The 21,612-nt window shown below is 40.6% G+C and overlaps 1 protein-coding gene across 3 annotated transcripts in view; it reads left to right on the plus strand.

Annotated features, from left to right (window-relative positions):
• The window catches only part of LRFN2 (leucine rich repeat and fibronectin type III domain containing 2), a 161,623-nt gene extending 141,348 nt beyond the window's left edge, over nucleotides 1-20,275 (plus strand). For all 3 annotated transcript variants that reach the window (XM_063328677.1, XM_063328676.1, XM_063328678.1), the window contains one exon: nucleotides 15,730-20,275. In XM_063328677.1, coding sequence (XP_063184747.1) covers nucleotides 15,730-16,648 — 919 coding nt within the window. In that variant the 3' untranslated portion in view covers nucleotides 16,649-20,275. The remainder of the gene's footprint in view (nucleotides 1-15,729) is intronic.
• The last annotated feature ends 1,337 nt before the right edge of the window (nucleotides 20,276-21,612 follow it).

Consider the following 21,612-nt stretch of genomic DNA (forward strand, 5'->3'; position numbering starts at 1 on the left):
TGTTCTAGATCTGTCTTTTTGGGTGTATTGTTGTCTGGGATTGTTTGTGGTCCCCAGAGTCGTTCATCAGTGTCTTCCTCTTTGCTGCTTCTGCTGGTGTTATGGATATGCCCGTGTCAAGGTCTCAAGTACCGCAATGCCAGTAGGGCTGCAGTTGAGAGACTGCAGTATCAGGTTTCTCTTAAGAAATAATAACAAACTCAGTCCGGTGGCGCAGGTTTGGCCAGGTTTAGTGAGCACAAGCAGAGCCTTGAAACGCTTCTGCTGATACTGACTGAAGGAAGAGTTAAGGCACAGTGTGCTGGTGGCTGGGTGAACAGTCTCAGTACCAAAAGGCTTCCTAGGACCGCTGTGCACATCCCCATGACTCTACTCTGATTTAAACCAAGATGAAAACAGCTGATGCATTTGCATTTTTTGTGCATCATCTCTTATGCCCACACTCTCCCATATACTCCCAATTCACCTTTATCTGAGTCATCCTGCACCCATGGTAAATTTTTCTTCCTGTCATCCTTAAAAGTGTGCACTCCTGACACCAGCCATCATCAAACTCGCAATTTCTGCTTAGGTAAGGGGTTTGTGTTTCAGTCAGGTTTCCTAGCTAGGTCTGCTTTTGTCATGCCTTAGTAAAATTTTGTGGGGGCAACTGTGGTAGCTGTTGCTCTACCAAGCCTTAAATCTGTTTTAGCCAATGCACAGAAATATCGGAGGAGCCTACTCCACCTGTACAGGATTGTCTTATAGCCAATAATAGAGCCACGTGTTATTTCAACTCAGGGTACCTGTCTCTTGAATTTTATAAAGGATTTCATTCAGAGACTATTCTAGTTAGATACTTTTGGATATCGGTTAAAGCATTCTGAAATCCTCAAAGTATTTGCCTAAAACTGTAGTGAATTCCCGTGAAATAATGACCCTTTGCTTTCATCGCATGAGTCTCTCTGAAAATGTTTATAGGTTCTTGAGGGAGACAAACATTGTAATCTGAGAAAATTGGTTTGGGATAAAATATCATGCTAACATCTTCCTTCTCGAACGGAGGGCAGCATAGAAATTTGTAACTTTGAAAATCTGTCTTTTCACATGATTACAGGTTGCTCTCTTCAGAGACAAAAAATTGGGCCATAATGTCACCAAATACTGCAGAATCTGAATTTCATTCTTATAGGGAATAAATCTAGACCAATCTACGATGATTAACCCGCAAAGGAGGATAAGTTTTGCATATTTATGCAACTAGTCCCTGGCAGTAGAGCAGATCCAGGTTTGCTGAGCAATACATAAAAGGCCAGTTGTAACAAGAGTGGGCTTTTCTCTTTCGAGGAATCATAAGCATGTTGGAAAGCAGTAGACAGAAAAATGCTGAACATGAGCAGTTTGAGAACAAAAAAGAGATGCTATCTCCTAAGTCCTCCGTTGGGGAATGTGTGATAAGTGATCCATACAGATAAACTCCTACAAGATAGCCCTTTTTTTAGGCTGTACCATATGTTCAGGAGCAGCTATCACATTTGTCTTCGTGCTGGTGGGAGGATGGAGTGATTCTTTCCAGAGCACGGTAAAAAAAAAATTAAGAATCCATGGAGCAGTGGATTTAGAAATATGTCTATGAATATTCTGGGACACTTCAGAAAATAGAGAGGCCAGTATCTGCAGACAAACCCAGTGCACATGAGGAAACAAGACCTAGCTGAAACCCGTGGCAGGCCACCTTGTATTTACACTATGGAGCGAGAAACTGCCCTCATGGTTACAAAAACATTTCCATCCATTCACCTTTTCTATGGCACTGCAAAAAGTTGCCAGCATGGTCATTAAAAAGCAACTAATTTTCCAAAACATAGTTTTACAATTTAGTCATGACAGAATAAATTCTTTTCTACTGCTGAGGTGGTAAAACCAATTAAGCATTCTTCAATATTTCATTGAAATGTAATTACCGCAAGTCAGTTATACCTTCATGAGGTGCATGGCCACATGAATTTACGACAAGACTGTCTTTGGCTTCTGGCTTATAGTCAGGCTAATGTGGAAGAGAGAAACACATGTATTGTGGGGAATCATTTGGATCTGTTTGTAGTTTCTGTTCGCTGAGAGAAGTTTATTTTAATCTGCCTACAAGACACATTAGATAGTAACTTCTTCAAGTTACGTAAAACTCACAGAAGTTTTCTGCAGTGCCAGAGCTATCTCCACTTCATCCCACTTTTCAATCACCAAATAATGATTTGTGTCACCATCACAATAAGGCCAATATCTCCCAAGTCAGATCTAGGGAAGAGATTTGCACTGAATGTGGGGGGATAGTACAAATATACACCTGCAAAGACAGTGTGCACATGGCCAGGAAAGGACTACACCCTAAATGTCTCTTCTGAAAGAAATCCTGAATCTTAAAGTGGATGAGAAGCCCTTGAGGTGCTTGGACACAGGATTTTTCTTACCTTTCCAATCTGATGGGAACGGCATAAGGAATGAAACAGGGGTGTGTTCCGCTTGAGATGTCTCCAGGGACTGTGGGAACAAAGCCATCTGCCAAGCAGACTTTAACAACAAAAGACAGCTCTTGTTAGACCATTCCCATTTTGCTTCTTTTCCTACATCTTTTGGAGGAAATGTGGGCAACCCTCTTACAGACACCTGGGTACAGGCCACATCCTCCCCTCTTGTTCAGTCAGAGTTGCTGTTCAGCAGGTTTGCAGCTTCATTTCTTCTGCTAGTGATTCTCCCTCCTTCTGTCTGGTGAGGCATAGAAATAAGGAAGGAAATTAAACTTTAAAAAAATATGTAAGTCCCTTCTCTCCAAAGCTGGCTGACTTCCCCAGCAAGAAAGTAGGAAAGGCCATCTTGTCAGCCAGGATGCTTGAGAGCAGCTCTCGTTCTCGTCTCAAGCAAAAAGATCAACACTGTGCCTTGCTGAAGTCCTGCCACAGACTGATGGTAGTGCCTACCCAAATTCCATATGACACGTGGACAGCACTGCCTTGGTGCGACCTAGAAAGGGGACACAATCATCATTTAGAGAAGGGAGCTCTGAGCCCAGCAGCTGTGTATCAAGTGGTGCAGAGGCGAGTTTAGGACTCCTCCCAACCCAGCCCACTGCACAGAAGCCGAAATCAGCAGTTCTGCTAGTGGACCACAGCTTTGCAGGACTTTGTAAGGGAGTAAAGTTCTTATCTACTTTATTCTCTTGACCATACACTCTGAGCTGCAGAAGGGAAAATGCTTTACTGAGGGCAACAGATTTTGTTCTTTTTCAACTGCAGACGTAAGGAACTCTCACAGCCCATGTAGTGGTTAAGGAGGGACATGCTTAAGTTTCCTCTGAAGGATTACATTGGCTATTAGAAATGTTGAGTCGAGTGCCTTTATTGATAATACTCATGATAAATATATGTATGGGAAAACAGAGTCATAGAACTAACATACTCTAGAATGCAGTGCTGTCTGCACTCTCCAAGAAGCCTGGAATCTTATATGTAATGATTTCTTTAGAGTATTCATTTTACCCTCCTTTCTAGGAAAGATTGAGTCTGGCTTTTTACTCCTTAGTCTTTTTGGAGGGGTCACACTGAGGTTTTGATGCTGCTTGATATTATGAATCAATGTTCAGCCCATCTTTTTTGCTCCTAAATATTAACAAACATTTGGCAAATTTCTACTACTGCTCATTTTGACAGGATGAGGACAGCATTGCCTTCTCTGATAGCAGAGGTGACAAATGATTCTGTATTCTCCAAGCAGGCAAAAATTGTAGGTTTGGTATCTTTGTGTATTTAATTTGCATTTTATTCCATGCTCTCCTTTTTTAGCTCTCAGGGTCATTTTTGCATGTCCTACTTACTTGTGCTATCTGGAGTTACAGCAGGAAAGCTCAGAGAAGATTTTACAGAGTGAAGAAGAGAGAGTTTTGCAGGCTTTATGCTTGAAGCTGCAGAGCAGAGCAATCTGCCAGTCTCTTCCTTCATTACTCACTGCTTTGAAAGTTTTTCAAGCAAAGATAATGAAAAAATCTATTCTTTCATTTCACTTTCAACAGTATAGGGTGCTCTTACACAGACGATGCCACAGTATTTATAGAATTTTTCAATGAAATTATTCACAACCTGTTTTCTCTTATCTGTAATGACCTCATATGGATGCCTATAACATGTAGAAGCTTTTGTTCTACTGGTGGACAAGGAAATATCCATGACTGCAAAAACCTTCAGGTATGATGACTAATACTTAATCATGGTGAAGAAGTAATAAACTTAGCAGAGCTGGATGTAGCTATATCAACAGACTGATGGCATACCTAGCATTTGCTGTAGTTGGTTTTCATGTGAAAGCTTATTAACTTGCTGATCAGCTGCTCATTGCCTATTTGGTCCTAAAATCATATTCAGCAAAACTGCGTAACTTAAGCTAGAAGTGGGTAAGTCTCAGGAGCCAGGTAAAACTTTAATCAACTGGAGAAGTTGAAACATGAGAAGAAATTCTAATCTCTTAATGTTACAAAACAGATCAGCTGTGGTTCTCTGAAATAAAAGGGTGACACGAAATTTGAGCTGTCTTCTATTTGTAAACTCATTTAATAGGTAACCTTGCTTAAAAGTAGGATTTAATTCAATTGCAAGTACTTCCAAACCTTCTGTGTACTTTCTGTGAGTGAGAAGTAACATGAGGAGGGCCAAACATGTATTTGCAAAGTATATGTCTAGTGCCTGGAAGAAGAAAATCCAACAAACACTGCTCATTCTTTTCCTCTTTGCAAAGGGTTCACTATTGCAATGCACACCCTGGGATTCTGAACTGCTTAAATTCAGTTTTTGGGTTATGCCATTAGCCTAACAGATGTCTCATGACAGCTTCCATCAGTTTTCTGAGTCTCATTTATGACATGGAAGGAACTAGCAGACTACTTTTTAGTGCACTTTGGTCGTATACTAGAAATCTGTGACACTTGCCTAAGATCCTTTAGCAGAGAAACGTATGTCTAGGTGGTAATATCATGCTTCCAATGGAATCTATCCTTGATTTCTCATTTCTTCCTCCTGAGGTCATTATAAATTAAAACTTGTTTTCTTACTGGATGGATTTTACTTTCCCTTTCAATAATGTATTTGTCACTCTTCACACAGTATGGTTTCGGTCCAGGCTCAGCTTTGAAAGAAGCAGGATGTCTCTGGTTGCTGAGAAATGCTTTTATCTAATTTTGGTATCACAAACTGAAAGGATGTAACTGTTCTGGCCTTCTGTAGAGCATTCTGAAATTCAACGTCTCCATGTCTTTCCAGCTATCTAGTCCTAGCCTTCCTTTTCCTTTGCTTTATATGCAATACCCAGAAAGTGGTAAAATGTCAAACCACTGCTTTAGGAAATGCCTTTATTACATATCTATGCTGCTTTTTTGATTTTCCCTGCCTTTTTTTTTCCCCCTAGGAGACAATGCTTTTGACCATTAGTGATTTTTGCACCCCGTGTTCTCATTCTGCAATTGGAAAAAACATTTTTTTTTCTCAGTGTTATTGCAAAAGTCACCGTGAATCATCCTGGTTCGCTTTACCTTGTGCATTGTTATGCGTGTTTCACCGAGATTTTTGTTGCAAAAGATTTTCTCGCACTTCTAACTCAGAAACTAAAAGCTTGATGGTTGATACTAGAAGTTTGTTATTCAAACTTTCTCACATTGTTTTCCAGTACATTTTCTTAATTCACAAGAAGCAAGCTATTCTACTGTATCCATTTTTGATAGTAAAAGATATTTCCCATGTTTGCTGAGAGGCTAGAGGGATGGGTCCTCAATCTTAGTTTTCCTGTTTGCTTTTCAACCTGCCTGTGATGCTAAAAATGTCTCCATATAAACACCTTTTCATGTTTCTAACTTGTGGCTACGTTCCTCTCTGAATATAGGTATACTCTGGCTGTATCTTCGGTAAATTGGTATTTCTTTAGCTCATTTTTGGAGAATTGGTAAATGTAGTTCTCTCCTCATCTCCACTGGGAATTAAACTCATTTTTTCAACTTCACAATGAGAGAGATTCTCGAAATTCTGGTAGATAACCATCCCCAATCTCTTGAGATTACCCACAAGTTCAGTCACTGAGGTGGGGGAACACTCACATGATGTATGATTAAACTTTTTAATAACGCATAAATTATGTCTTAAACTGATGTTGAAACACTTTTTTATACAAATGGATACGTCAGCATTTCTATGGGTAGTGAGACCTCTGATTCACTTGATAAGACTCTTTCTTTTGGTTGGAATACTTAGAATAGTCCTGTCAGCTATTAGCTGGCACCACAGTTCTCCCACCAGTGCACAAAGATTTTGTGACAGAAGAGCCTGAAACAGCACGCTGCAGTTTGCTTTGACCAGTCAATTACAAAACACGGGCAAACATAACTTCAAGCAGTGCCTGGAGTTTCTGTCGTTCCAACACAACCTTCCAGAGATGAAACTAGCCTGTGTGACAGGACACAGAGCTCCTGCAGGACATACGAGCTGCAACCTAGCATAAGAGCTCTGCGTAGTGAGCATGAATGAAATTGCTAGTAAGTCACTGATGATCCTCCTCTTCACCTCAGCTGACATGAGCTCTCACGGAAAAAGGGGATGGGAAGCTGTCAACCACTATAGGATCGCAGTCAGCTCTCTTTGATCCTATCATTATAATTTGCACAGAATTCACTGCCTGGAAATAAGTGGAAAGCCCCACTTGTGACTCTCAAGAAAGGACAGCTTATAGCAGAACCTCACAGCTGTGTTTAGAATCCCTTTTGCAAACTAAGTTCCTCTGAGCTCCTAAATGCGCTCATTACTTCTAATGTTGCTTCTCTTCTGGTTGGTATGGTAGGCCACCTCTGTTGGTATGGTAGGATGACCTTTTCTGGTGTAACTGACCAACTCTGCAGAAAAGAGTTCAAAATTACTTAAGTCTGAGAGAATAAGCACAACACTTCAGCCAAGTGGATGGACCGTTTGTCTATAAAAACCTAGGAAAGCGTGTCCCAGGTCCCACACTCTGCTTGATGATAACACACCTTTCATGGATAACTCTTTGGTCTCTTCCCATTTTTAGAAATGGGGTAGTTGTAACGTGTTGTTGTGACTATCAGTAGAGTAACTTACTGTTTTTAGATATTTTTTGATTAATCTCAAATTTCCTGCCTGGCTTTTTGAAACATTGCTGTGAATTATGATACTTTCTAACTCTACATTAACACGATACAGAGTGAATTTGTTAGTATGGTTATGCATTGTTTCCATAAACACTTCAGCTTCACATTTACTAACAGAAATATTGTGTGATCTTTCAATTACTCTGCTAATGAGTTTAAATGTGTTTTAGTTGGATATGAGTTAGTGTGAGGATTTTTTTTCTGAGGCAGTTAGTATCTTGGATATATTAAGGTGAGAGGCGTTCTGTGAGTAGCTGAATAGCTTGGGTGTGACTGGATTTATCCTTTGTGCTGTCAAATGTTCCTAAGGTATATCTGCATTCCCTTTAAAGAAAAAATTTAATGATCAGGGCACTAAATGTGTGCTGCCGTTGTGCCCACATGAAAGAAATGATAGCATAGATCAGGGAGCTTGAAAGTCTAATTTTGTGTTGTCATACCAAAATTAACCAAAACAAGGCTGTCCCCATGCAGTAGCTTGCACCTGGACAGCCAAACCGAGCACCTCCATTGATGTAGGGCATTATGGGCTGGTTTTGGAGGTCTTCATTCATCCAGAAGTGTCTCACCAGTTCTGCCTGCTTATGGCCCCCTGTTGTTTGCAAGAATCTGATTGGGAATACTATAGAGAGGAGCGTTCCCTCTTAGAGCAATGGCTGGTGGAGGGGAGCAGAATACCTTGTCCCACGGTTCCCCCTTTCTCAGCCTTGTGCAGTAATGTCCCCTAGAAGCCTACGCTTTGTTCTGTCACCTGCCGAATGACTTCAGTGCATCCCCAGGGGACACTGTTCAGCAGCCTATGAGATATCACCAGAAATTTATATTCTCTGAGCTAGTAGTTCATGTTTGTTTGGTTTTGGGTTTTTTTTTTTGCTTTCCCCTGTAGCACAGGGGATATATTCATTATCAGTATCTCCCTGGTTCACCGCCTTGTGACAGACATATCAATTGCTTTTGGCTCTGTCTTCTCTTCCCCACCTCACTTTTCCAAATGAGCACAAAAGAGCATAAGCAAATTAGGAAATAATAATGAAATGATATGTACTATGTGTTGCATTTGACAAGACAGATTCTCTGAAGGGCAGCTGGATGCATGAGTGATGAGGAGACAAGATTCAGAAAAGCAGGAAGGGATTTCTGTTTAATAATAAATGTTCCATCTGAAGGCAAAATTATGATTGTATGTCATAAAACCCCCACAAACTAATAAAATAAAAAATACAGGAAATTATTCATGCTGGGTTGAGTTAGTGTTTACTGAACAAGTCTGGCTACCTCCTGGTATTATCTGACATTTCCTTATGTTGACATGACTGACAGAGGAATTACACCCTGTTGCTAATACTAACAACTTTTTTTTTTTTTTCCCCAGGACACCAGAAATATAACTGTCATTTCTTTCTAGATGCAGGTCACAGTAGGTCTCTGTCTTTCTCACATTCTTAGATTAAAAAATCTTGAATCAGGCGCCAAAAGACTGTGAGATCTCACATAGTAGTATACTTGGTACTTTGTATTTTAATTCTTGCGGCTTTGGGATGATCCGAAGATATATATTCAGAAGCTTTTTTGTAAATTGAAGGGTCAGAAATTAATCTCCATTGTTAGCTTACTTAACTTTTAATAACATTTTAGATTCTACTTTCATTCCATGACTGCAGAAACTGGGGCTTTCCAGGATAAAAACACAGCAAAAAATGACAGCAATGTACACCATAAAACTTTCAAGGAAATTACAAAAGTTGACAGCAGAGAAGAATGCCAACTGTGCAGTCCGAATTTGTCAATTACGTGCTCTTGCTCCCAGGCAATACGTTACGTGTGACATTTTCACTGCAATTTAGATCCTTCTAGTCTTCCTCTGATCTTTTTTTGCCCTTTTCTCCAGCCTTCTTAATATCCGTCCACCATCTGAACTCTTTCCGCTGCCTTGATTCACTTCGCTATTTTTCTAATTGTCTTGGTTTTGCTGAAAGATCTTCACCTGTGTTTGATTGCACTCGACCATCTATTGAGCTGGTTTTGTGATCTTGGTCCCCATTTGGTGGCTACCTGGACTTCTTCCATCATTTTGGTGGTAGCCTGATAGTGCCCTGCCAATGGCTGCTTTGAACCTGTTTGTCCTTCTCTCATTTTCTGCTGGTCTGACACTGCCGGAGCCACCAATGTTCACTGGTGGCTCTTTTCTTCTTGCATTCTCTCTCACTTCAACCTTCTCTTCCTTCTTCTTTCCTTACCTGTCCTCAATGAAATAACACCTCATTACTATCTCTGTCTGGTAAGAAGCAAGATCTGTGTGCCATTCAGCTACATCCACCAGGCTTTAAAGGATACTTTATGCGGTCTTTCTTCAGGCAATAAACTCCATTCTCTGACTACCATCTCTTGTTACATGCTCTTTAGCCAGTCTTTCTCCAGTATCTCACCATTGATACTTTCCCTCTCCCCTTTCTCTACCATCCTACTTTAATCCCACTGGGACTGGAGGTGGGCGCTCCGCCTGAAAAGTAGGACCCTAACAGAGCCTTCTACAACACTTTTAAGGAAGATTATCTGGAATCATTATTTTTTTCAGATTTACCTGTGAAACTGGAACAAAGAAAAAAACCCAGAGATTTTAAAATAGGGGACAAACTTATTGATGAAATAAATGAACATTTTTCGCTTGAGATTTCCACTAAAAAATGAAAAATGGTCAAATTCCAGTGTTAATATTTTCTGGATTGATTTCTAGTTCTGAGAGCAATCAGGGCAATATTTTGCACTTACGTGAATTCGCCTTTGTGTAAGAGGAAGTGTAAGACTAGGAATGTACAGTGAGATTGATATTTTCACACCAAGACATTAGTAAGCAGGAAAGTTAATGTGGTAAATAACTGCAATATGATTTTACAGAACACTAGCTATTTCACCCTGGCACCCATCTTCCCCTTCCTTTTCCCCTCTTCATTACAAACTGTAGTGCACCGTGACAGTGTTTAGCACTAATGCTTAGCAGTTGCTTCATAATTAGTGTATAGGCTACAGCTGTGCTGGTAAATTAATGAGGGCCTAGAAACATTCCCATGCATTAGAACCCCATCATCTATGCTGCTAATGTCTTGGTGCAGTTCCTTGCATGTTTTTTTTTTTCCAGCATGGTTCAGGAGTTAATATTCCAAGGGCTATTTTTGATATACAGCTTTCTGAAGTCACTCTGGAAGAAAAGAGAACTTACCAGCAGAGACATGGACCATTTTTGTAAGGTATCTGCCCTGGGGCATGGCATGTAGACATAGAATCTTACAGGAAGAGTTTGAGTTGGGCAGTTTAGGCATGGAATATTCACACACAAGCAATTAGGCTTTTTTAGTATAGATACAATCATTTTTTTAGTAGATACAATCATTTAATAAATTAGCACGACTTTCCATTTCAAACTCCTAGCATTCATTTCAAAAGGAGAAATCATACTGCAATACATTAGTATATAGCCCTGGAAAATACAAAAAAAACGGACCATGAGAAAGGCAATGTAGTCTCGCAGGTCGGTAGAGAAACTGAGTCTTGGGACTTGCAAGTGCCTTCCCAAAGGAATTGCCTTGACAGCTCCCTGCAAGTTCTGTGATTAAAGCAGTTTCTGGATAAAAGTAGATGGTATCGTATGCCTCTTTGCGATGGAGAAAAGGAACAGAATTGCCCAGCCAATTAGCCTAATCTGTCTTTTCTCTAATTTGTCTGTTTTGCATAACCACAGTGTTAACCAGCAGTTCACTCCTGCTAATCCCCAGTGCTGCAAAGAAGAAAAGAACCCATTTGTATATTACAGTGTAATCATAATATCTACTAATTTCCTTCCATACACTACAGGCCTCTTTTGAAAGGAGATTGCTGGCATTATCCCCATTTTATAAATGAGGAGATTTACAGTACAGCAAAATGATTTCTCAGGAACTGAGAGTTACTGATAAAGTAGAGCCTGATATCAGTGTAACTGATAAAGTAAAGAATAAAACTCAGGTTTACTAAATTCTCAGCACAGTTCACTTCCTGCAAGCTTCAGTGCTCACTTGCATCTGGGATTATGAGTGAAGTCTGCAGCAAACCTTTTCCTCCTGCATTTCTAAGTAATTTCTTTTCTAATTTCCTTAATATCAGCACACACTGAAGTGAGTAATTACAAAATTGCTTGCTTTCCGTATGTTGTGTCTACAAGGACATAACAAGGACTTTTTAGTGGTGGTGGTAGAAAATAAGGTTGACTTCAAAGAAGGATCCTTCCTTTTTTTAAAAAGGGGCTCACGGTCTCATTTTGGTGCTTTTACAGAATGAGAACTAAATCTCCGTGGATTGAAGGGAATGTATTTTTTGCAAAAGCCCTGCAAACTTTCATCTCAGCTTCACAGCTCTTCATCACACATAAACTCTCAGAGGAGCATCTGCCTATTGCTGTTTTATTTCAGATGCTTACGCCATGCCCCAATCCTGGCCAGTGGTCTCCCCCTCTTCCAATAAGTGATGCTATTGTGCCAAAGGGTGAGAGAAGAGGCCCTTTTTGTAAATTAAGAAGGTCAGTTGTAAGACCCCTATACTCATTTCGTTCCTTAGAGGCAAGATTTTCAGAGAGGTCAGAACCATGTTCTTATATGACTAATTTTCCTTGGGGTATTTTGATCTTCAGATAGGATTCAGAAACTAGCTTAAGAATCAGGAGACATGTCACCAATGCGGAGGCAATTTGTCTGCGCCTCCTACCCTAAGGAAAATAAACCAGAGGAGAAAAACAGAAATCACTGTGTCTTACATGTCTGGACAGTGAAAGTTCCATAAAGAGATTTTCAAATTTCTTGTTGTCCTTGCTAGGACTATATTTACACTTACACTGTTAATATGTTTGAGTATTTGCTTTCTTTCCCAGTCCTCATTGTTCCCAGGGTCCTTAAACTCTACACACTAGAACCTGTTATAACCTATCATTATTTTAAAAATAAGCAAGTGTGTTGCTGGTTGATCTCCTCTTGTAGTTTGCCAACTCTTACTCTTTTTTTTTCTTAAAGAAAGTTACCAAATTTAGATCTCTATTCCTTTTCTGCGATAAGAAGCATCTCTGCAAGATCACACTGCCCTGAAGAGCAGCTGGACAATATCAGGCTCCTTGCCTGAAGATACTGCTGCAAATAAGTATGTTTGCTGAGGGGTAACAAGCGAGGACTAGGATCTTCTGAGTTTCAAAAGTTAAGAACTTTCAAAAGCTGGTTTTGATCTCCAATGAACCAAGCTATAGATTCTTGCTACCTGAAATCAACTTTCTGTGTTTCGCCGAAGAGATGACTGAACAAAGCCTTGCAGGATCTCTGCCTAGACACAGTTTCAGTGGCCTTTTTGTTTTGTAGCAGCCCCTAGCTATTGAGTCCCAATGGCAGCACATGGTGGTCCATGATTGATGGTGTTAGACATACAGAGCAGCCATGAAGAGACTCCTCCTGTTAGGCAGCAAAGCAAAGATTGAAGCGTCATCTTGCAGCTACTCGTGTTGGGGACAATCAAAGAGTCATCAATATCCCAGAGTAAAAATGTGTCTGCATCGATTTTAGGTGTGGGGAACATTAAGAGATGTCATCCATCATCGCTGACTGGCAGTATGTTTGGGGAGGGTGGGCTAAAGCATGGAGGAATGCCAAAATACTCTTACAGTTTGGCAACTTCATGAAAACGAGATCGTCTTCCCTGCAACCTAGAAAACTGAGTCTGAGATTACTTACTTAACTCCTAGTACTCTTGAACTTGGTGCTTATTCCTATGCTCAGCTGTTCTTTTACAATAACATTAATTTGAATATTTTACAAGAACATTTGAAATTTATTTATGGAAACATCCAAAATTCTTCATTTTAGATGTATATGGAGAGTTGATTGCTTTTTCCATAATTGGGATTGCAACTGTCATCTGTTATAAAGCTATTATTAGTCCCAATATTATCACAGCTGTAGCTTCCAGGACTGATTGAGTTTAGAAATGACTCAGTTTCTTTTAAAGGCTAAGATGAGCTTTTACGGCAAGTTTCAATACAGTTAACCTGGCCAAGCTTTAGGATTGGTTGTGGCCTCACTGCTGTACATTTGAAAATGAGCTGGCTTTACATTTTGTGCCACTATCATTGCCTGCCAGTCCTTGAAATGTTCCAGGCAGTTACATTTCCTTGGAAGCTTGTGTGTAATCGTATTTGAAGAAAACAAGTTATAAACGATTGAAGATATCAATGGTCACTCTATATAAATTGGCATACTGTGTTAGGCTGAAAGACTGTTTCTATATGCGAAAGATATGTGCAAAGCTATATACGGTGTAAACCCAGTTGTTTGCTGTTTGTTTGGAAAGAATATAGAGGTCTCTGTGTGTTTCATCAGTGCAAAGCAAAAGGAACCACTCTAACAGACGGTGCTATAGCTCTGTTTTTCCAGAGTTATGACCTGAGTCCAAGACCTAGTTTATAGGGCTGACGGTTCTTTCTGCTAACAGTGCTACTTGTTTGTAATGAGGTTTCACAGCAAAATAATTTCTGAAGGACTTACGCACTACAGAATTTTTTAAGCACATGGTGGAAAGTGGAGTGTATCACTAGGTGATATGGAAGGATATATGAAGCAATTGGTGAAACTGTTCAACAGTTTGAAGATCATACGTTTGAAGATCAATAGCATTCTGTTATTCCATGTATCATCCTTGGTGTGTGCATATGAAATACCTTGAACAATTCAACAGAGTGCAGGTATTGCCCCACCTGCTGTGGCCAGTGATATATTCTTCTCAGAGCCACAGGGAGAGGAGGACAATTAGAAATAACTTGAGACCAACCAATTCAGCTATTAGAAACCATCTTAGCAACTGTATCTGGAGTTTCCCAGGAGGACTGCTTTATGACCTCTTGGCTCATTCTGAATAGCTCATTTATGTCTGTGCAGAATATCTCCATTAGGATGATAAATGTGCCACGAATCTCAAATATAACATTGGGTAAACCTGCCAGGTCATATTTATATTCCAGGTGCCTTTCACCGATGTTTCTTTTCCTTACAGAATTTTTCCGTGTGTTTGTTTGCCTTTTAAAAAGGAGCCACATCCTCGCCTGTGGCCAGACTGAAGGGTAGTGTAAGTGGCGTGAATGCATAAATGCAAAGATGATCAGAAGCTCATCTTTGCAGTGCCTTGACGTTGCCGCTTCTCTGTGCAGGCCTGTTCCCTCCCACTGCACAGAAGGGCCTCTGCAAAGCTGCAATTTATGCTAGCTGTGATTTGAGGCTAAGAAAGCCTGGCATTCCCACAAGGAGTATGCCTTTTTCCTCTGGCCAGGCCGTACCATCCCAATTACAGCCACGCCAGCTTGCTGTGTGGTGTAAGTGCCTGTAGGGCTCCCTTGTTGCTGGTGCTAAAGATCTGCAGCTCTAAGTCAGAACGGGCTGGGTTTAATTTCAGCTTTTTTTCTCTCACTCAAGCCTGTTACGTGGAAGTAAAGAGAAACATGCATGGGCTATCTCTTTGGTTTTAGTCTTGGCTACCCACCAGGCACAGAATCTAAGGTTCTCCACTGTATTCCACTAATGTGCTGCAATTTTCACCAGTTTGAAGCGGGGGTAGACCAACTTCATTCCCATCTGCTAATTTTGAATGCTAGTGATGCTCTAATATTGCATGAGTTCAAATGATTGCTTAAGTTTTGTGGCAGCAAAGAATAATATCCATAAATGACCAAACTTGGAGCACAGCTTCGGCCTAGCTATTTGGTTTTTGAAAATGGATTTGTACTTGAGTAGAATTTTTTATTTCAAAGAAACTTTCTAGTTTCCATCCCTGCATCTTCCTACCTCTCCTTACACATCCACAGTCCATACTGCCAATGCAAGTATTTCTTTTTCACTCACACAGAGGAAGGTGGTTGCAGGGAAGAATTTCTGGCAAAGATGATAGCTGCATTTGTAGGAGATATTTTCCACAGTGGAGAGTAGGAGGATGGGGAAAGTAGGTGGGGAGTGGAGAGAGAAGTGGCTGCCTGCCTTGCATTCTCAGCGAATGAGAAAACTAAAAGTAGCCTCTTGTCTTCACAAGGTAAGCAACCTGCTGATGTTACACAGTAAATATCCAGGCACCTGTGAAGCGATATGGCAACTGCCAGGTTCAGACTCAGCAAGTGCGAGGGTCATTTGCACATTCAGAAAGAACTGCTCTTTCTAGGCACATATTTTTATTCTGAGCTATTTGTTCAGATTTGAATATATTTAAGATTAGGGCAGACTCAAGTGCAGAGAAAAAAACCCTTGTCTAGTTTTGTCTGCCTTTTCTTATTCCCTTTATTGCACATTTGGGAGATGGCCCTCAGAACTTGAGCATTACTGAATGCCGAGATGTTGGACCCACAGGAGCTGGGAATCTTGAATGCGTGTTTGAATTTTATGGCTCTGGCTCCTCTCTGCCAATACCCAGCACAGTAAACACCACACTGTTCTTATGTTTCTTCTCTCTTTTCCCTTAGTGTGAAGAGTAACCAATTTTTTTTTCTCTTTTTTTTTTCTTTTTCTTTAAAGGATGATTCCAGCTACAAACAAAGCCTTTGTTGTAAACAACCTTGTTTCTGGAACAGGCTATGACCTCTGTGTCCTGGCAATGTGGGATGACACCGCCACGACCCTTACTGCCACCAATATTGTGGGATGCGCCCAGTTCTTCACCAAAGAGGACTACCCTCAGTGCCAGTCGATGCACAGCCAGTTCCTGGGTGGGACCATGATTCTGATCATTGGAGGCATCATTGTGGCAACTCTGCTGGTGTTCATTGTAATACTCATGGTCCGCTATAAGGTCTGCAACAATTCCCAGGGGAAGATGTCTAACGTCAGCAACGTCTACTCACAGACAAATGGAGCACAACCGGTTCAGAACGGAGTCTTGCCCCAAGTCAATCCCAAAGTGGTGGTGAGAAATGAACTTATGGAGTTTAACTGTCAGTCTGCGCGGAGCAGCATCTCTTCTTCCTCCAGCTCTGCAAATAGCCGCGACTGTGATGACTATAGCCTCCAAAGTGAACAGGGCACATTGTCCAGTAAGTGGAGGCCTCCTTCCAGGTCAAAACACAATATTGACCGGCTAATGGGAGCTTTTGCCTCCCTGGAACTGAAATGTCAGAAAAAGGAGGAGATGACAGACTCCAGAACTTCCACAGTGGCCCGCCACTCGGACAAAGAGCCACTGCTGGGCCAGCCGGAGTCCAAATTTCGCAGCCTCCTCATGTTGCCTCTGGAGGGCAAAACTAAGCGTAGCCATTCTTTTGACATGGGGGACTTCGCCACATCTCAGTGTTGCACCTACCCAAAAAAGATAACAAACATTTGGACAAAGAGGAGCCTCTCGGTGAATGGCATGCTTTTGCAGTATGATGACAATGACCTAACAGGGGCGAAAGGGACTTTCGGGAGCTCGGAGTGGGTAATGGAAAGCACAGTGTAAATATCAGTGTCTCCCCCCCTCCTCTTCTCCCCTCATGTGTTATAAAGCGTGGTTTGCTGCAGGGCCATGCGTTTGGAAAGAGAGGGGAAGAAACGTTTTCAGTTGTACTGGCCAAAAAGATAAGTAAACAAATAAGTAACAGGGATACTAAAAGCGAAAGAAGGTCATGAAATGTGAATAGGCACGTATGGCACCATTCTTGTCTGGCCCCAACTAAACCATGCGTGAATATTTCAAGGAATTTACTAGTTGTATTTAGCATTGCTTTCCAAAAGTTACTCAGACTCTTGGTGAACCGTCACACGGGATTAAATGAGGATGAAAAGGGGTTTAACAGCACAAATTTAATTTTACAGGTTTTTTTTCTTTTTTTTTTTTTTTTGAGGGCACCTCTTTCTTTTCTTTTAACCACAGAAATACACTTCTGTGTATATAAGACTGGTGCTAGGATAAATCTGGTTGTCATTGCAAATGACTTTCTCAAAAGTGCAGGCAGGGCATCCACAGGGAGAGATCAGAGCAAATTGTTCAGCATAATCTCATGGTGTTAACTGTGACATCTGGGAAAAGAATACTTGTTGTTGAGTGGGCTTTTGGTTGGGATTTGATGATTTCTGTTCTGTTTTGCCTTGTTGCTGCTTTTGAGTTGTTTTTTCCCCACAGCAGAAAGTATGTTTCAATGCATTTTTTGGTTTTCAGTCACATCAAATCCCCCAGATGAAAAGGAGGATATGTACAAAGGTCAAATTTCTGATGTACTGTATAACCCACCTCCAATAAAACCCCTTTATGTCCTAGGAAAAATTAAATCTAGGGGTTAATAAATTTTTAAAAAATCACCCTCTTTCTTCCATCTTCTTCATAGTCTCTGCTTGTCAATGCTCAAGGCAGATTGCAGCACCTATTGATATCTGTAGCGGTGTTGCTATCAAAAATGGGAAAAATAGTAATCAAGATTGCCTAGTAAAGGATAAAGAAAGGGAAAACAAAAGTAGCTCCCATGAACTCTCCACATCATGAATATCAATGGCTTCTGGCAAAAGTCACACTGTCACTCTGTTCAACTGACAAAGAAAACACAAACTTTCACCCTATTGTGACAAAAGCTCTTTGTCTGTACAGTCGCCATGACATGGCTCGACTGGATCAGTAGCATCACAGGAAATGTAAGTTTTTGTGTATTTCAGGGGATTGGATATGTTCCAGATTAGCTACGGAAACCAAGTTCAATGTGAGTGTCTCAGAGCAGGGGGTCTCCCATGTGTCCCCTGCGTTACAGATAGCCTTTCCCCCATCCCCAGTGTCCTCCTGCCCCCCTCTTCTCTCACCCTCATGGAGGTACTTGCTCACTAACAGGAACTCTTTAGGGCTTGTAAACTGATTCTCAAATTCGTTTTTGGGGAGCATTGCTGTGGTTGTGGAAATGCACATGGCCCACCCAGCTGACGTCATTGTCCTTGAAAACTTTACTGTGATTTCCAGCATTCTGGTGGCTACTGCAACTGTCCTTTCATCTGTTTATTTATTTGCTGGCTTCCAATGATCAGCTGCTGGGAACCATTCTGAAATTGCACATTGTTACTACGATTTTGTAAAAGAGATGTGGAGAAAGGGTGCAAGGCACAGAGAAAATAACACATGAAAAAACTCTATGTATATTTTTTTTTAAAGGTGCAGAAATATATTGTGACATGGCTGTGTACTTGATCTTGTATTCGTCACGTTTCCTACTTGGAGTTTTAGAAAATGACATCCCTGTGATCAGAATATTTTTCCTTTATTTTCTTTTTTTTGCTACAAAATGTACAGTAAAAAACATTCTTGGGGAAAAGAAAAGTACCTGCTTTTCATTTATTTGATGTTCTGTGGTCCGCTTTGAAACCTAAGTAAGGAGCAGTAATTATTTTTTAAATTATGTTGAAAATGGAGATGTTTGCTTTCCCTTTCCCTCACACTGTCTTTCATTTCACGAATTTAGGTATGAAGTGGGAATCAAGAAATACAGACCTTTTTGGAATGCATGAGAAAAAATCTAGTAAAAAGGCATTTAACTTATTTTTCAGTTTTTACATTTATGCAGATCTATATCACTAATGTATTCTAAACCCTGATCCAAAATCTGCAGAAATAAGAGGAAGCCTTTTTAGGCTTAGGATCTGACTTTGTAGGTTTTTGCTCTGATTATTGTTCACAGCCAACATTAAGATATTCAAAAGAGATCTAGTCAAACTTTGTTTGCAACATCTTTCAAAGTCTCTGGTTTCCTCATGCTTTCCAAGAGGAATGACACCTCTAGTGCCAGAATCTACGTCATTCAACTGTCCAGATGGCACATTCATGTTAACCATTAGCGATATTTACATTTATGTGTTACTGAAGACTCTTAAAGACGTTCATGTAATTATTTTCTTTTCCTTGTTACGCTGTGGTGTGGTTGGACTTCTTTATTATGTTGCTGCTTCACTTTGAACGTGACATCTGAGTGGTTTTTAATCTAGCCATTGAGTTAACCATCAATATTAGTAGCATATGCAGCCTTGAATTTTCAAAAGCAATATCCTATCCTATTTTCTTTATTAAAAAGGAAAACATTTCTTTCACTTTCTCATACAAGATTAGAGCAAGTTAGCCAACAGACGCTGTTTTAAAATAATGGATAGCTGCCAAAGAACCCAAGTAATGAAATCCACAATCTAACAGCTGCATTTATTACTGTTAATCGTGATTTTAGTTCATTTAGCTTTAATGAATGAAGCTCAATCCACATCAGCAAATTAGCAAATACTGAGCAAAATTAAATGAGTGCCCAGTAATTTCTTTTGGTGCTCACAGCGTTTGGGAGAGGAAGAGGACTCAGGGACTCATAGGTCCCTGAGTCAGCGAGTGGCCAGCCCTGAGAGAGGGATGGAGCCAGCCCGGTGCGGTGGTGCCAGCGCCTGGGCACCAGCTGGGTTGTGGTCATCCACCAGGTGCCACCAGCCACTGCCCTGCTTACACAGCCAGCCAAATAGACTTCTGAAATTATCCCATGGCTCCCCCTTTATCACTTTGAGAGCTGCTAAAAACAGCTCTGTCTTTTGGGTTACATCCTGAATCCATGCCCTAATTGCTAATGCACAAGTGTGACTCCAGGGTCCTCCACGTGCAATCTGACCAATTTCTACCTTGCCTTTGTTTTGCCTCCATTTTCATGTGTGCACCTCACACAGCATCTCTGGATTTGGTATTTTTTTCTGTGTCCTAGGGATTCTTCCTTGTTCCACTTCTGAGCGCAACTGCACATCGGTGGCTGGTGAAATGATATACAGATATCCACTTACCTGGGTGTAATAAATATTTTCACACATCATCGAGGAGTTGAGCTAGCTCCAGTGGCCAAGTCCCCTCATCTCACAACCCTACACCAAGAAATTTATACAGACCTCAAGTAACTGTGCTGCCTCATAAATTAACGTGTGGTAGTGTGATGTGCAGCTGTACCAGCTGTGCTTTAGATGCACGTGTCAGGTAGAGCAGGCAGTCAGAAGGACAACAGAGATCAATAAGAGCATTCTGAAAGAGAAGCCTGGGAAATTAAAGGTGCTGCAGAATTTAAAGTGAAGCCTGTGGGAATAATAAAGACAACTGCATATGTGTATGGAACTTCTGTAAGTTAATTTTTTTGACATGTTTTATAATAGTGGAATAAGCTGCTTTTTTTTTTTTTTCCTAAAAATATACGCCATTTACTTGAAAGAACAGGATATGATTCCACTGTGAAATTCTGCACACAGTCCTGCTAAAAAAACTCAACCCAAATACCCAAAATATCATCCTGGAGACTATTAAACAAGCTGATGAAATGGAAATTTCTGAAATTAGTGATGATGTGGATTTCATTTGATGTCTGCTAGGAACCAAATGGTTATACGAAATGAAAATAAAAATGTATGTGCGTGTGTATGTCTGCATATGTGCATACGCGTAGCAAAGCAGACAATATTATTTGCTGACAATTTATATCCTCCTTAGAGATTTCATGAATTGGAATATATTTCTGGTTTCAAATGTCTTTTCTGAGTTTGCCAGCTCTGGAGAACAGTAACTGATCTACTTTCCCCTTATCCTTAGAGGAAGATAACCATTTCGTATGTTTCCAAACTACACCCAGTACTTGGTTACAATTCGGATTAATTCACGTGTAAAGCAATGCGTAACAACAAAGCAATGAAAGGTACCTCTGCCCTGCACAATGCAAGACTAAAAAAGTGGTAGCTTTTCCTTTGCTAAACCTGTTTATATGCCGTACCATGGGATTGATTCACTCTGGAAACAGAAGAAAATAATATTGCAAAAGATTCTGCTTGCTTCATTCTCGCTCTTCACCCAGCAAAGGGTAGCAAAGACAGATGACCAAAAAGAGCCCTTGGAAGTCTCCAAGCGAGTGCAATAAATGCAGCAAAGATTTACGCACTTTCTAACCTGGAGGCCAATGACTAATTCCACCTTATAACCAAGAAAACACTTTATTCTTTGAATAGCTTGAATGTCACATCTGTTGGGATTGTTTTGTACCCATTAACCCGTGGGTAACCCACAGCACACCATATGCTTCATGCAGCACCCCCTTCTACCCCTTGCAGCCTATTTCTCTGGAACTTTTTCCCAGTGTCTCGCTCCCCTCTGTGTTCAGTGTTTGTAACTCAATACTTGGGCAATTCTGGATGTGTAATAATATTCTGGATGTGGAATTAGCAAGTGATGTTATTACCATCTTACATGTTTCACCTTTAAATTCCCCTAAACATGATGAGGGGATTCCAGCAAAAACATTAAATTACATTTGGTTTTAGGCTGTAGGCCATACGAAAACTAAATCAAAGAGTTTCTTGAAACTCTTGCTTTCAATATATGAATTTTATGTTCTGCAGTATGTTTTCCTTGTCCTAATTAATTATTCCTTCATCCCCAAAGGAACAACATTC

Source organism: Chroicocephalus ridibundus, chromosome 3 (genome assembly GCF_963924245.1).
Source record: "Chroicocephalus ridibundus chromosome 3, bChrRid1.1, whole genome shotgun sequence".
NCBI classification, from domain to species: Eukaryota; Metazoa; Chordata; class Aves; order Charadriiformes; family Laridae; genus Chroicocephalus; species Chroicocephalus ridibundus.